The following is a 17,632-nucleotide window of genomic DNA, read 5'->3' as shown; positions in this document are numbered from 1 at the left end:
GACCTTATTTTTTTTTTTTTTGTAAAAGCGTAATTTGCATCCGTACAAAGACAGTAACTATTCCAAAAGCTATCGCAATCTAGTGCAGCGTAAACATTTCGCGGGCGTGGTGCAAGAAATCACAGTTAGTCTGTGGCGTGGCTGGATCGTAGCAATTGCGCGCAAACATCGTAATCGTGAACAGCGGTCGAGAGGGGGGGGGGGGAGTGTCGGCTGGTAGGAGTGGTAGCAAAACAATTCGTTCGGTAACATAAACATCATTCCGAGCAGATTCGTAGCGTGTCACGATGTTTACATTCGATAACCCGCTCCATAACTTGTTATCACTTTCGCAGGAACGTTCGCCGTATTCCGTGTGTGTCCGCACGTTCCATCTTTTTTATTCGGTTCGTATGTACCGACGGAGCAACGTTGGCTCCTGCGCATCGGTATTCGCGATAGAAAGTAACAGGAAATGCCGTACGTAGGGAACGCGCGCGGTGCGCTAGGGTCGTAACATGCGCGTTAAGCGTGCGCTGCCGGTTCTCGCAGACGAGCGATAGAGAAGGAGGGGAAAAGTAGTTACGCGAGTGAGAGGGTGAAAAGAGGGCGCGAGGTAGAGAGGGTGTAGGACGGGGTTGGTTGGTGGAGATGGCACTGAGACCGGGATCTGTAGCAGGAGGAGAGTAGCAGAGGCCATAGGAGGGAAGAAAGAGAGGGAAGACGAGGGGCGAAGGGTAGGGAAGAGAAGGGCGGTAGGGCTGGTTAAATGACGACTGGTCGTAGGCGCGGGGTGACGCGGGGAGACACGAGAGCGTGGAAGAGAGGGATGCTGGGGCGGTTCAAGCGAGATCGAGTTCACGCCAAGTGGAGTACGGCAGTTTGTGTCAGACCACGGAGCACGGAAGATGCTCCCGGTTGTTTACGGAACGGGTGGACCACCCTCGTCGCGACGACGACGTCGCGCCACGATTTTTCTCGGTGTCGTGTCTTCTGCGCTTGGAAACACCAGGAACGTCGCGAGTTCTTCATCCATCATCAGGCCGGCTTCCACTGCCACCGTCATGACCACCGCTTTGGGCCTTTTAATGATCCTGCTGCCAGCAGCGTATCCGGACAAGATCTCCATCGGTGAGTGTAGCTATCGAGTGTTCTCTATCGAATTGACCGAGTATTCCGTGTACATGAAACACGCGTACGGGCGTCGTACGACCAACGACAGAGGCACGTTGCGCGACATCGCTGGTCGAACGTTGTGCAACTGCTCCAACGGTTATGGAGGGTTGTTGCACTCCAGTCGACCCGTACGTGTCTATTCAACGCTGGCTGGAAGTAAATACTCCGCGTTCTTGATGTGCAGTTGCTACGGTCCGCGTGAAAGCTTTTGCACATGATTCTCTTTGACGACGTGAGAGGAGGTGAAAGGGGGGAGGCAAGCGATGATCGTGTAAATAACGTGTTTTTCATGCGATGAAAACGAACGAACGATCGTCGTCGTTCCCAGAATCCTCGGTACTTCCAATTTGATACGTTCGTTCGTTGCTTTTCTGTTTTTATGAAAATACGCGTAATCGTAGCGAAGTAAACAACCCAGGTAGAGTTCGAGACGGAACCTCGTAGTTCTTTCGTTGTCCCCCGGCTTACGTGCTATTTCTAGAAACAGTAAATAAAAATCAGTAGCGTTATGGCGGTTTGTCGTGATTATCAAAACATTCACCGTCGAGTCTTTTCGGTTGAATTCGTAACGAAGGGAAATACGTTCCACTTGAAATGTTTATAAATCGCATGTACGAACGTTGTAGTCGTGACGACGTGCTTGTTATGCTTTATCACGTAGAATTATATTGTTATATCCACACGTACGATTGTTCGGAAAACAATAATGAAAAGAACGAATAATAAATTATGAAACGTATTAAATTTGCATTACATGCCGTTTTGTTAAGTAGCCTCATACATACGAAGTATTATTTCATCGCATGCTTCCAATTAAACATCGATTTCAGTAGTACAAAGCAAAAGTATTACTAATATAAATTTTACGATTTGCGTTATTACTATTTTTTTTTCCATTACGCTAAATTGGTATTTGCCTCTGTGTTTACGAGAGGAATAGATTCGAGTAAACCATCTGATAACGAAATCATGAAATGCAAACCCGTGATAGAATTGTACCGATTGATCGATCCATCATTGGTTACGGTTCTGGTTGAAATAACCACGATTTAAAAAATATACGCTATTTATCTCAAAATCATTGGTTGAACAAAATACTGAAAAGTTTTAAAACACTGAGCACGTTTCTCGAAACCTGCGGCGTTTATCCGATGTCATAACAGGCAAACAATTTGTTTCTTTAATTTTCTACGAACGAACATCATCACGAATCTGTATATATTGAGATTCTATTATCAAATAGTAAACATACACGAGTATCTACGTAAATCGTTTCGGTACCATCAATTAAAATAATTTTCTCGAAATCGGAATCTTTACGTCGAAGTTTCAACTTAATTAAGCTGAGTTTAAAGTTATTTCATATAACGCTACAGCAACCCTAATATTAACTCTGCCACCGAATGACGCCATCGTACATATAGACGCTTGGGAACATAAGTTTGAACGACACGTTTGTGAGCACACAAAGTGCGCGTAATTAAACAAGAAAACGGGGAATACGTTAAAAAATATTCGCAATTGAAGATAAGGAGAAACACGATAATTCACATTTTTCGTTTTTAGAGTAGAACTGTAGAGCAATAGTGTGATACTTAACGTGTTAATTAATTCGATATTATCGATACTGTGTTTTTATTCTCTAGATTAAATATATTTGTTTGTCATTTACTTGAACGCTCGAAGAATATTTATTATTTATTATTATTACGAAATTATATTGTTCGTTTCATGGAAGATTTCGTAGATTCGATAGTTAGTTTTAAGAGACGTGCATTTGTGGATTTATCAGTCTTTTCAATTTTTATATTACCACACAGTGATAGTTTCAAGTATCCATCGTTATCGATCAAACATTTATTGCGAACAATGAAAATTTAATAAAACATTAACGTCTATCACACGTCATATTTTGTTTCCGTTACTTTTATGCATCTTTAATAATACGATATATTTTTATTATAAACATTAGTCTGAGATCTTCTTTTTCTGTTGACCAAGCACATCGGTTACGTGTTCATTTATTTCGCAGTTTAAAATTAAATCGAGATTAATTTTAAAGCGTCACACATATGTGGCGTTGGTTAAGCGTACGCGTTAAAGAGGCTTTGGTTATTATTCCTGCATTATTAATTTAACATTATTTAAATTACATATTACTTGAAATCCTTATGTCTTCGCAATATTCCATTATTAAAGCGTTAAAATTAACCAGGTGCCAATATCGAAATTAGAATATCAAAAAGATCAAAATACACGTCAAGCAGACTCGAGCTATACAAACTATTTCTCACCTATGGTCTTCGATTCTTACCTAGAGATTATCCTTTCAAAAAGTTTCATTCCCCACAGAATTTCTCGGAAATATTCCTTTGTCTGTCCCCTACTCTACTTACTCTACGTATTCTCTTTCCCCTCTTCCTTCTTAATGCCAATAATTTCCCGGTGGGATTCAAAAATCGGTCATCAATGTCTCGCTCGACGGAGAAGCGTGATATTCGGTTAAAAGCCTGCTAGATTACCGTCAATGCGCATCTCAGCTGCGTAACGCTGGAAGTTGTGGGAAATGACTATGGAGAGAAGGAAAGCGTGGCGGCCGCGGGTGAAAACGCCGTGGGCAAGGGTAAGACGGAGAAGAAGCGAGCGAGATGTCTCGCGCGAGGGTGGAAAGGGAACGGAGAAAGTGGACGCGAGAGTGAGACGAACAAATACAGAAACAGTGGTTGATGTAAGAGGGCGCCGAGCAAGGGGAGGAAAGAATGCGCGAGAGACAGAGAACGAGGGGGAGGAAGAGAGGAACGTTGAGCGAAGAGTGAATGATGAATGCCTATAGAAATGGCGGTGTCTTTCTTGCACTCGTGTAGGTATGTAGGTAGAGAACTACCGGCTAAGTCGACGAAAAGACGAGGAGGAGGTCGTGGCACGAGAGGTGGTGGTGACGTTGGAGGAGGATGAGGATAGTTGGAAGGTTCGTTGCCTTGCCAAGTTATATAGCGCACGGCGGCTTTCTTTGCTACTCGAAGGGCGCTCTCTACCACTTCACCACCACTCGCTCTGTATATTTTTACGGAATTATGCGAAAGACCGCGGCGAAAATATATCAACGGAACGCGTCATCGGTACTTGACCTCGCTTATGATACCCGTCCTCGTCTCTCGTCCACCCCGATTCACCCGAGTCGCTCGTTGCGGGGAGTTTTAAGAGAGTTTTCAGTCGATTCCTGGTCGACGTCACGTCGCACGTACATTACGTATTCCGATATAAATCGCCGGATTAAAATACACTTGCGGTGGATTGTTGTCCACGCGGTCGCGCCACGCGTACTTCCACGATACGCTGTTTCTTCCAGTCTATCGAAATACTTGGTATATCTGCTGAAAGAGACATATAAGAGTCGTAACTTCTGAAGAAATTCAATCGAGTATGTTGAATCGTAAGATGCAAAAGTTGATGATTGAAATGTACAATGTAAGATAGTCGTCAATGGAAATAATTAGATTTCTTTACGATGAACATGATTTTCGAGTTTTATGCCGTACAAAATTTGTGTAAATGTAAATAATTATATTTACGATGTGTATGATCTAACGATAATATGAAAATTATGTAATAGGTCCTGATTTCGTGTTCTTTACGTACCTCCTGTTATATTTTCCAACTTATTATGTTAATTCTCGAAGCACGTATACTTAAACTTCTCTAAATTTGATTCGTTATATTTGTTCCATCAACATTACCTCCTTCTTTCGTATAATAATTATAATTTCATCAATCGCACGGCGTTCTAATTATTAAGTAGCGCACGTTGCGTACACGTTGCGTACACGTTGTCATCGCGTTATACACAGTGTCTTTATAAACAAAATTGTTTGCTGGGGATCATTAGCGTTCTCTGGTATGCTTTAAAATTCAGGGGAACGAGTTCGGTCGTCAGGGGAAAGCTTGACGCGTCGGAGGTTCGTTTTCACCTCGTGTAGAGTGCACTGTGGCGGAATCGCGGTCAAGGTTCAACGTATAGAAGAGTAGACTTTTTAAGCAGTTGAACTTAATTGCGAATTTTACTTACATCGTGTACGATGCTTTTACGCTGATGAACAAAGAAGACGCGAAAAAATTCCATTACACTCACTTTTCGTGGCAACCACCTCAGCTTTTTATCTTCCATACAACTTAAAAATTTTCAGTTACAAACCTATTTCGTTATCTTAACGTTCCGAGCTCGTCCAATTAACGCCGGCTTTCTTCCACAGAACTTTCCAATGGAATTAGTCGAAATTTTAACATTAAATCCTTCGTAAAACGCACGCTTTGTGAGATTTGTATTTTATTTGAAAATATAATGCATCTTCTTCGTACTTGTCTTGTCTATCCACTAAAGACGCTTATACGGCGGACAAAGGAATCATATAGCCGTATTTCCCCATTGTACGCAAAGATCCATACTACATCAATTTGTTCGTATAAAGTAGGTACTATGAATACAAACACGACAATAATCCTGACAAACATCATCCATAAAGCATTAAAAATCAACGAATTCTTTTCGACGTTTCATTTACTTTGATCTTTAACATTTGATTGTTTTGATATTATATATGGTACAAAGGTTACGGATGTAACACATAAATCACATTTTCTCTCTTGTATGCTACTATATACTTTAAAACTCTGTATGTTATTAACCAATTCTACGTCAGAACTATCTTCGCATTTAACTTTAGCATTAAATATATGTTTTCTGAATGCTTTAACGATATTAATAACGTTAAATACGCAGTCTAATATCGGTTAAATTAAATTCACGTGGTAACTAAACTAATATTATTCGCTTCTTATAAAAACATCGTACACTTATCATCAGTACCATTTTCAACAGGTTTATATCTTCAAATCTATCAGGTTGTTCCTTTCTTCCGCTGTATCATATTCAAATAATTCTTCTTAGCCATCAAGCGACATAAAAGTGTCATAATAATACACGTAAAATTAACAAAGATGGATTTATCATATCTTCCCGCGATCTTCATATAGTACAATAGTTTTGTGCAACGGTACAAGTGCACGTTGTCTTCGATTCAAATCGATCTGCTCGATGAATGCAAGGAACTCGCGCTGTACGACACAATAAACGCGAATTTCAGCCAGCATTAAACGAAAATTCCAAAAATTCAGCACCGAAGTAGTTGCGAGACACTGGCGTCAATTATATAGCGGTTCCTTCTCGAATCTCCGTGTCGACAAAATGGAATTAGAATGGCTATGGGGTGGTCGGGCGAAGTCTTTTGATTCGATGAGAACAGAAAATTTCTGTCTTCCAACTGTGTGCATGCTGGCAACGTCTGGCAAGTAGCATCTCGAACGACGCGAGCAAAGGTACGATGCCTTTGTAGAGGAAGGTAGCGGTACCTACCACTCAAGCGACCTACCGTCCGACTAATGCGATTAATAGCACGCCCGCTATCAGACAAGAGAGACAGGGCGATGTGCTCGTAGCTTCTGTATCGTCGTGTTCATCATTGAAGAATTTCCCTCTCGCTGCTAGAACGCGCACGTTGCGACGAAATCGAATTTTACCGCGTTTCCCGGGCATTGGCTGGCGAAATGAGTGCTCGATCGAGGTGTCTGCGGAAAAAAGTATTTTGTTGCTACTTCGTCACGGTAACTCTATGCATATGTATATACCGTTATGGATTATTTTCGAGTGGCGAGATTTACCTGTGAAATGGAAGAATTTTTAACGTAATCCTTAATGAATCCTTGATGTACGCGTCTCTTCCGAGATAACTACGTATCGAAAAAAAAAAAAAAAAATGATCGATTTTAGAATTGGTTTTCGACTATATCGTTTGTGTTTATAATGCTTTGATTTACATTTTAGCGGAAAAAAATGCTACTTTTTATAAAGGTGAAAAGTATCATTTTTAATCGATGTAAAACTATTACAATACAGGACGTGTATGATGAATTTTAACATTGTTAACAAAATATTTTAACATTGCTACTTAGAAATACTAACTTACTCTGGAAAATCTTTCAAATTATTATTCCTTACGTATTAATTTCTAGAACGAAAAAGTAAGAATTGTGTAAGGTATATGCATATTTATATGTACGTATCTTGCTCTCTCCAACTCTTAAAATAAATAAATCACTGGTAGAAATATATCCACGATGTGTCACGAATTCTTTAAGCTAAAGTTAAGATCTTTTTGTATATTACTATCGAAGCTTTTCTCAAAAAGTTACGAACGAAATTCATATTCACGAGACGATTTCTGTTGTTTCGATTCATCGGACGAGTTTTAGCGGTACAAATACCATAGACGCGATTCGATTTCATACTGTTTATGAATCGGCACGGCGTTGTGCCTGACCTTTCCTCGCGAATTATACTAATTCGCGCACAGAGTAATCCGTACAAAAGGTTGGCATTCTGAACGGCGAATGTCTCGGGTACCGATAGCGTCCGAATGCCAATTTATTATTCACATAATCGGGCGCAATCGGACCGCGTTATTCGGCGGCCGTGTAATGCGAGACTGGCTCGGCTGTGTTTCTATAATTGATGCATTGGCTCCTCTATTAGAATGACAAAACCGCCGGCTCGTGTATGGCCATCGACGCATATTCTACCATGCTTGAACACGACGGCCAACCACGCGAGATATCTCTCTAAAGCGTGCTTTACAATATCGTCTGTATTCCTGCGAAGTTACTCGCCATTAAAGCCACCGATCTGGAGAAATCCGCCATCCAAGTTCACGGAATTACCTACGATTCACGAGACACGTTTTTTTAATAAGATTCATTAATTGCTTCATTGGGCTTAGATTCATTGCGATCATTGAAATTGTTTACAATTTCGTTCAGTCAGTTACACTGTTACGACATTTGGAAATATAAAATTAATTGAATGTGTGTGACGAGACTGGATCGAGTGCGAGTCTGTATTTTATGAAATTGAAAGAAGGTCAGGCAATTATCATTTTTCCGGAGATAAAACAAAATTAGATGGGAGATTAGATTGCTTCGGAATATGTGGGTGTAGGTTCAAAGGTGAACTCGGAAATAAGAAAAGACATAATTTTATTCCTGTAGTTTTACGCTTAAAATCTTCGATTTTCAACATATCAACAGACAAGGACGAAGTGCTCCGACAATTCAAATCACATATATAACATCGAAAGGACTGAAACAACAGCGAATTCAAATAATATTTGCCAACTTTGATAACAAGATATTAATTAAAAACATTTATCAATACAAAGCTTAATATTTCAATCGTACGTTTCTTTGAATCTTCCTCTTATATTTACATTTTATTTGAAATATCATTTGTTCAAATTACGCGTAATATCTTCTACGAAATGTTAATGAGAGCATTCAGATATATACTATCTCTTGTAACGCCTCAACGACCATTTACAACGTATCAACAGGAATTCCGAGCGTCGCTACGCTACAAAGCTTATTCCAGATACGACCAACTTATTCCCGCCATCCATGAAACCTGCTCTTGTCCTCGTGCAAGAGTATACCAGCTTTTTCGCCTGTACCATATAATCTTCTATCTCGTATCTTTGATCAAACACACTCTACGATATACATACATCAAGTAGACATCATTGATAAATTTCGTGTTATAAAATGTAACTTCTCTCCCGTCTCGTTGAGTAACAACTCGAAGAAGAGCGAACGTTAACGTATCTGTATGCAGAAGAGCGAAATATTTATGTGAGAGCATTTTAAGCGTGTTTCGACGTTCCGCAGTGTCGTGTCTGCTGTGTGATCGTCAGTGTCAATGGAACGTATATCTGTATCGGAAAATAATGTTACCCTACCATTGCACACGAGCTTTGCCGTATCGCGGAGGCGGAATACACCTGCCATTACGAGCAACGTAGCAATAGTACGTAGAAGCATCAGACACGACCAAGAGTAATCCGATATTACCGAGCCGCTTTTCCACATAGAGATGGGTATGTCTTCGGTGGAAAGCATCCTGAGGGTTTTCAGCCGATGTCGTCTTGCTGTTACGAAAGATACGTTCAGTGATGTAGCTGTACGATAGGTCATACATACGTCTTGTCTCGCGGTCACCGTTGTCTCGCAAAGTGGTATTACATTTTTTCTATCCATTTTCCGGCATAGCATACCTTTCGAGAGAGACGAAAAATTATTCTTCAATTTGATCGAGTGACGCAGTTGCGACGAATTTTTTGGAAAACGTGCATTATGCGACATGGTAATTCAAGTTACCGTTCGTATTCGTTGTTCGTTGTTACGAATTCTTGGATTCTTCATGGCCTTGCAGTGATTAACGACGCGAGATCGTTTTGTTAATTGAGACGACGAACAATTCGACGACTGACTATTTTATATTTCCACGTACCCTGTCAGGACTCAAGACGAACGTTCGCGAAGGTGGAAGCGGTTTAAAAAATTTAAGGCAGAAAGATGATGGAAACAAATGGAGGGTAATTTCTTGATTTATCGAGGTGACTAGGTAGTAAATCTTTAGATGAAGCTCGACCTGCTTCGTAGTTTTTATGTAAACTCATAGTCTTGCGATATGTTCAATATACACTGCGTATAAAGAGATTGCAAGAAAGAAGAACAATTAAAATTAAAAATACAGATGAGAACCATGAGATTGAAATAGCATTCTAACGAAAGGGGTGGAATCGAAGGGTAATTGGAATGTTCAAACGAGAGCGTGTTTATCCATCGACGTTTGATTTGCGAGATGACTTTTACATTATGCAGTGCGGACATCAAAGCAATCCTAATGTTACACGACCGATGATTACGCCTGGCATTAATCAAATAGGATTCTCAGTAGGCAAAGTGGCATGTACGTCGCCACTGTTTCCAGATTAATTCGACTAGGGAATAACGTTATCTTCGACACTGGCTCGCACGCCATCCGCCGATATGTGTTCGTTTAACGCGTCGTTGCTCCAGCTGTATTTCTGACGCGTTACATTGAAACCCTGTGACTCGCAATTCTGCATAAAATGCCCGTGTAACGTCGAATTAACGTTGCCCCGTTTCCTTATAACGTAAGAGCAACGCGAAGAAAGATGAAAAGAATCTAGAATTTTTCTATCTTGGATATTTATCTCGCGAAAGAGATACTTCGCTTTGATGTTTTCACCGAGAACAGCGCGGGTCGTTACGAAACTCAAGCACGCAGTTACGCGACTCTCCGAAAAAGAAACTGTTTTTAGTCGCCTTTGCGGCTGCGGTGTGTGCGCCCGCGAAAAATTTTTACTCGAGATAAGCGTGTCGTCGTACGAGAAAAAGGCGAACCGGGGAAACAGCTAAAAAGGAAGAATAAGGCGACACAAGATAGAGAGAGAGAGAGAGAGAGAGACAGATCTGCAGGGTGTTAAAAAAAAAAAGAAAGGTCTGCGACCTTAAGGTCCTATAATATCCACCGAGAAATATAAGAAACGTGTAGTCAATGTAAATCACAAGAACGATACTTTCTATGTAAAATCATTCTTATTTAAGAGCATTCGACGTCGTAAATGAGTTTTACTTTTATTCCTTTGGCTAAGTACTATAAACTCGTTAGACATCCTTTCTTTAAATTCTTAATTACCAATGTATATTAATAAAACAATATCCATATAATTCTTTCGTGTACGGTACATGCGTCATCTCGCACTCAAGTCGATCTACTTGAAGAGCGCAAGCAACTCGCGCTGTATTTAACGATACAGACGAATCTGAGGGAGCATTGAACGAAAATCCGCAGGGTTCACGAGGCTGAATAATTCAACGCTACTCGCGAGACACTAGTTGAATTATATAGCGATTCCTTCTCCAATCTTCGCGTAGTCTCCCTTCTTTTTAACACTTTACATGTATGTATATGAAATTCACGAGTCGAAGTAAGAGGGTGTTCTTAGAAAATGATGCTTTAAGATCGTGCGATAACATCGTGTATCGACTGTCTGCGGAGCAGAGGCAGGCTGGCTGCTACGAGGCAATGAAAAAAACGTGACGAAGGGGTGAATACTGAAGTAGAGAAACGGCGAATAGACGGACATAACGAGACATGGGGAGATAGATAAGTAGATAGACGTGTCGCAGCGAGGAAAGACGGAGAAGATAGCGAAATGGAGGAGGATGGTATAGGTGTAACTATATGAAGAAGAGATGGAAAGGGATAGAGATAGATATAAGACACGTTCGAGTCTTCCGAGGCAGAGACGGTGATTCCAAGAACGAAAGAGTAACGAAAAGAAATTGGAGAAGAGCCGAACAGGGATAGATATAGGGAGATAGAAGAGACGAAGTTAGAGTAGGATACAAGCAGAGAGATCGATGCTTGACTTCGTCGAGCTCGGATACTCTTCTCTCTATTCGACTTCCACAGCCAGCAGCTACGCCGTACAGCCATTTGCCAGCTTCTTCTTGGCCTGGAGATCCGGGACGGTTATTAAAACCTGCGTGGCTGCTGTGAGCCGTTCGGTAACTGCCGCTGAGAACTTCTCCTTACCTTCGATTCTTTGGAATTTAATTAAAGTCGGGATAAGAAACGCAACCGGTCGGCTTCCGTTCGAAAGATCTTCCGATTTTTATACCAACATCCATTAAAAGATGTATCCGCGTTGGGCGCGCGATGAATCCTAAATAATATATAATAAGGTTTTGTTTGACGGGGATTAAAAGTTTCATAATTATAGATCAGGTTAATCTCAGGTTATTTTAGGTTCTTCTGACTTTTTAATGATATATAATGTTTCGCCTCTTCTCTTTTTTGTGAAAACGAGGGATCTCTATATCTCGAAGGAATTAAAAAGAAGACGAGAAGAATGGAAAGAGGGTAAAAAGAGAAGGAAGGAAATGATCTACTTTTGCTCCTATTGATTCCAGACTTCTGGAAATAAGACTTAATATCTTCTTTAACATAAGATTATTTCCACTATTTCACTGTAAATCTATTTCGTCAGAAATTTTACAGTAATAAGATACGTAAGCTATCCAACGTAATTATAAATAGTAATACAATAAACATAATACGTTACAACGTTGGATGTATTTTACATGTACAAAATTAATACAATAATAACGTTCTCCCAGAGCGACGCGAGCAAATTTATTATTCATCCTAATAGCGTTTAACGTAGGTATGATAAGAGTGACCACAAACAGGTAAGAATATCATCGGTATTCACCGCGTCTCGCATCGAACAACTTTTCGAAACTTAAGAAAATCCAACGTCCCAGTTGTAATTCTTCGCTTTGGTGACTCTGTTACGAGTTACCTCGTGGGTTCACAGAACGACCAGAATCCCACTTGGCAGACCGCTGCGGTTTAAGAACTTGACAGGGGTGTGCCGTCTAGCCTATTTCTATATAGTAGCCTTGCGTGGTTCACTCTCTTCTTCGGATCGCGATATTCCTATTTATATGTCGGGACACGCAAGGAACCTTCTTATACGCGTTCCCTTCCCTCGAGTATTCGAGTCGTCAAAGAATACAAGTTGACTTTGCAGCTTTTTCCACTCTTCCTTTATCCATAGCCGACCGTTCGATCCGACTTTTTGTCGCGAAAGCCTCAAAAGGTGAAGCTTTTTAATATTAAACGCAGAGATTATGTAAAACTTGAAACATCTCTGTTCTTATATTCACCAGTCCTAGATTCAACGAGCAACGGTTTAGGTTAGGTTTAGGAAATTCAGTTGGCATCGTAACTTTTGTTGGGAAATCGTGAACGAGGTGAAACTGGAATAGCGTCCATTCGGCGACCTTTACTCTAGCGAAGATTATGTAAGATAATGGATGTCGTAGAGAGTAAATTCCATGGATGGCTCGAACTCGCCACCAAGAGATATTTCCTACGGTATTTTATCGCCCACTGTGCGTGATACGATGACCCATTAATCCTGTTCTTGTTCGTCATTTTATCTCCGACGGTCCCTGTACGAATGTCCTCAGAGCCGGAAAGATGATAACAGGATCGTAGAAATAGTTTGTTACGTCGCACTGTTACAAAGCGACGTGTAGGTAGCTGTATTAAGAGAAAATGGAATAGAATAGAGAAACCTAGAGGCTCGTAGATCGCAGAACGTTTAATATTCCGTAGTCTTAATGCACCTCTTACGACGATAAAATTCATTGTGTATGATTTTGAACAATTTCGTTCGCGATTGAATTATTTATGTGTTTTTACGATTACTTTATAGGCGTCTTTTTGCCTATGAAAGGTTCCTATTTCTTATTTATTCGCCACCTTCATCTCCGAGCTTTCGTACAAGGGGAATTTCTATTCCAAGTTTACGAAGAAATTTGGCATTTCAATTACATTGAATAACTATTTCCTTATATGATCGTGGAAATACAAATCTGATATGACTAACTTTCAAATGGTAAGGATAAATTTGTAGAAAAACAGAGTCTGAGGTTAGGAAGAAGGAAGAGTGCATCACCAGTGAAGATTTTAATTATGTCGCTTGCATTACGCTCGAGTTAATGGATTGGTTTTCTTGAACGACAATTTGTCTGCAGATGTTTACGTAGTTTATTTGGAGCAAGTAAAAGAGAATATGCAACAAGAGAAAGAATAAGTATACGAATATTAGAAATAAATAATTTCATTTTACACTGCCTTTGAAGTTTATATGTTTAATACAGTAACGTACAGATTTACTTAACATCAAAATGAAAATTCGCCTAGTATAGATGCATTTAATGGCGAAGACATTTAGCGCAAATTCTCTAGCAAGACAAAATTTCAGTATTTCCATTAAATTGTAATTCTAGTCACTTTTCTGATAATGTAGATGATTCAATGTAAGGTACATAGGTTAAAAGGAACGCTAGGACGAGGACGAGACACAAGGATAGCAAGAAAGGTTTGGGTAGGAGATGTAGAGAAAATAAAGCGATAATTATAGGGAGACGTGGGTCCGGGAGAACGATTTTGCGTATGCGCTTACACGAATGCATGCGGGCTGTTTCGTGTTTCATGTTGTACGCTTCATGTTTTACGTATGTAATGGGAGGGTAACTCGCAAGTTACAGTCCCAAAGTTGACTCTGGTTTTGCCTTTAACGCCGGATTAGTGCGGCATCGCTGAGACTCATGGTGGCGTTTAATCATTTTCACTGCACACGGAATGTTGCGAATCGTGGAAATGTTGGGGATGTAGGGTAGCTGGTGACGAGAAAGCGATTCAGTATGAGAATGCAAAAGGGCGCCGAAGCTTTATCCGGCTTTTCTTTTGTACCACATGAAAATTTCATGCATTCGTTGTGTCTGCAGCCGAATTTTAACATCGTACAACCTACCTTTTTTCTCTTCCTTCGTTCTTTCATTTTTTGCTTTCGTCACGTCGTACTGTCCCCATTTCGAAAACGTTAACGTGCACCGTCGTTCTTAAACGTCTGAACACTTTGGTCGATTCGTAGAAACTATATAAATTAATAAATATCTGCTATTGTCTGTACTTATGCAATACGATATTGATATGTAATATGTATTCATATAATACCATGTAGCATATCTCATGGAATCAACAAATATTATTAATGCACGTCGCCTGAAATTTAAATTCTTCAATTACAATCGTGTCATTAGTATATTGAAATTAAATAGTAAATTCGTTGAAGTATGTTAACCGGTTTTAAATATTATTAGAACTAATCACGATAGTCTTTCCATCAATTTGAAAGATCTTTTCTATCTTATCAATGGTTTAATAACTAAACGAGAAGTATAATAGATGAACAACAATTTCTGTTTTATATTATTTTATTGAATTAGGTATGATCAATTTCGTTCTATTTCTATTATTACGTTCGCGCATAATTCAATAAACTAATATAAAACAAGAAACATTGTGCGTCTATTATTTCCTTATAAAACGAAAGAAACATTTCGGACAATCTAATAAATCCCTATTTTTTGTAAATTTACCAATAAATTATACCCTATCAAAAACGAAGCAAGTGTCCACATACACCCGCGATTAAAAATATTACGAAAAGAAAATAATTGTCAACAGTTCATTTAAGTTGAACATAAAAGAAGATATATATGTCAATGTCAACGTGAATGGCGCATACAAAGTTCATATGTGTATTATACATTGAAGTTTTCTTAAAAGTAGGTGTTCTAAGGCTTTTGAGTGGAAATGTACTTCTGAACGATAGCATAGATTTGCCTTACTTTGAAAAAAAGATAGAAAAAAAGGTGGAAGGCAAATAGAAAAGATTAATGAATCTCGAGCTGGGATAGCCATTTCTATTTATACATATGCAAGATTCGGCGTTTAACTCGTACAAAGGCAAAAATCCGCTAACCGAACTCCGATTTCACGTTTGACGCTGGATTAGGGTGGCTTTGCGACTTGGCGTTTAATCATTTTCATTGCTCCCGCTGCTATTCAAAGAACGAAACGGAGCCACGATAAGAGGCAAAAGAGGTCGAGGCAGAATTTACTTTTAGACTTGACGCTGGTAAGTCGCATGCGAGAAAAACGAGAAAGCGCTAAACCGAATTTTAACGATCTACTGAAAAGTATTTTATACGTGCGTGCATTTACTTAGCTTTGCACGTGAAATTGTTTCTTCGTAGATTATTGACAATTTTAATTGGAAAATCCTGCTCGTTTCGTTTGCCACTGAGATTCGAGGAATACAGAAGAGGAGCATCTGTTTCGTTTTCTATTATACGTCACAGGGAAGCAGTTTTCAAATTCGGTACGGTGCCGATTAATTCTATTTTATTAAAATTGACCTTTTTTCTTGGTTCTAGAACTAAATTCGTGTTTTTCCAGTCTTTAAAATTTTCGAAATATTTGTCGTCGTAATATCAAAGTACTACTCGTCTTAATAATCGAAGGTTGCGGATGAGAAACGCGATAAATCACATTTGCTCGTATTTTAGAGCAAAGAAGAATTTTCAAATTCGATACGTTTTTAATCATGTTGAACGTTAAGAAATATCAGTGTTACCAATTACGAAGACTAGAATTATTACAATATTCGTTTCTTACAAAACATTACGGGTCTGATGCTTACTCACAAACGATTTATATCTTCGAACCTATTACGTTATTCCCTTCTTCAACTATTTCATACCAAAACACTTACGTACAAAAATCAGAGAATTAGCAAGGATCAACTGTTCGTATTCTGTGCCACGTGGTCTTTGTCAAATTGTGCCTTTGATCGTCAATTAATCGATTACTTTGAAGAATTACATCTGTGGACCACCTTTTCGTTTCATCGTATTAAAATCTGTCTCTTCAGGTATAAAACGCAAAGTGACACTAAAAAACAAGAAAGATACACCTCTCGTAGCTTCCTCTTGCGATGTCCAGTTATTTTACTTTTCTTCTTCCAACTCATTTACGTTTTCTTTTGGAAAGCTTCGTCTATTCCACAATTCGAAACCAGAGACAATTATTCTTGGAAAGTGGATCACCGGTACACGGTCGAGTGCACAATCGTGAGCGTTTATCAGATACGGTAATGCGAAGAAATTTCGACGATTATCCAAGTCGCTGTTCGAGTAATGCGAATTCATACGCGTAGTTTGCCTTATGAATCGCGAAGTAGGCCGTGTTATATTCAAAACGGGATGGGAATAACGGCGCTGCAGCCGAGCCAAGAACTGTTTTGGAATCTGTATCGAAGCAGGGCGCGTGGAAAATCGAGGCGAAATGGAAAGAGTCGAAGTAACGTGGAAGTAGGTTCGAACGCGAGAAGGTGGCCAACTGATCGTGCCATGGAAAGGGGTACCGTGGATCCGGGAATTGTTTTGTATCGTACTAAAACCTGGGAAAGTTTCCCGTTGGCATGCATGTATGCTCCCGTTGAAAAGGGTGGAAGGCGGAAAAATCGTAAAAAGAAAAAGGACGAAACGGTGGAAGGATGTGGAAAGTATCGAGAACGGGAAGAAACGTGGGCGCCAGTTCTCGACAAATTATATTGCCGAGCTTGTTTTTGCTTTTCAGATGTTACGAGGAACGTGTTCGACAACGTTTTACCGTAAAAATGTGTCGCGGTATAAAACTTCTTGAATCGGCCGAATAATAGTGGCAAGCAGACGAGAAAAAGGATTCAACGACGTTAATCTTTGGAAGTTAGCGAAGAGAATTAGAGCTATGATAAATGTGTAGCGGATGTTGTTTTGTCTCGGAGTACCAAGTGTTTTAACGACCAGTATCGAACAATCTACGGTTGACTCTGTATTTATAATTATTTTAAAATATATTTGGCGGTTTCAGCATCGAGTAATCTCGTCATTTAAACTACCACACGACAAAACATCGTTCACAAGTGAAATACATGTTGCTACATACACAGTCTTCTTCTTCTTTCTTTCATTTTAAAAATCGAAGTTGGGCAAATGCAGTTGAATGTTTTTACATTTTTCTGTTGGAAAGATCAGGCAATTAGGCTCGTGTGGTTTTAAATTCGAATCGTTTTCCGAGGAACAACGTAGGACCTTCAAA

At 39.7% G+C, this 17,632-nt stretch overlaps 1 protein-coding gene across 2 annotated transcripts in view; it reads left to right on the top strand.

Moving 5' to 3' along the window:
• The first annotated feature begins 202 nt into the window (after positions 1-202).
• Positions 203-17,632, top strand: part of Glurib (Glutamate receptor IB) — a 351,678-nt gene continuing 334,248 nt past the window's right edge. The window contains exon 1 of one of the 2 annotated variants that reach the window (XM_072017713.1): positions 203-1,110. In XM_072017713.1, coding sequence (XP_071873814.1) covers positions 888-1,110 — 223 coding nt within the window. In that variant the 5' untranslated portion in view covers positions 203-887. The remainder of the gene's footprint in view (positions 1,111-17,632) is intronic. The other variant, XM_072017717.1, reaches the window with a different exon arrangement.

This window comes from Bombus fervidus, chromosome 2 (genome assembly GCF_041682495.2).
Source record: "Bombus fervidus isolate BK054 chromosome 2, iyBomFerv1, whole genome shotgun sequence".
Lineage (NCBI taxonomy): Eukaryota > Metazoa > Arthropoda > Insecta > Hymenoptera > Apidae > Bombus > Bombus fervidus.
The sequence above is the reverse complement of the archived record's forward strand: the minus strand, read 5'-3'. Positions and strand labels throughout refer to the sequence as shown.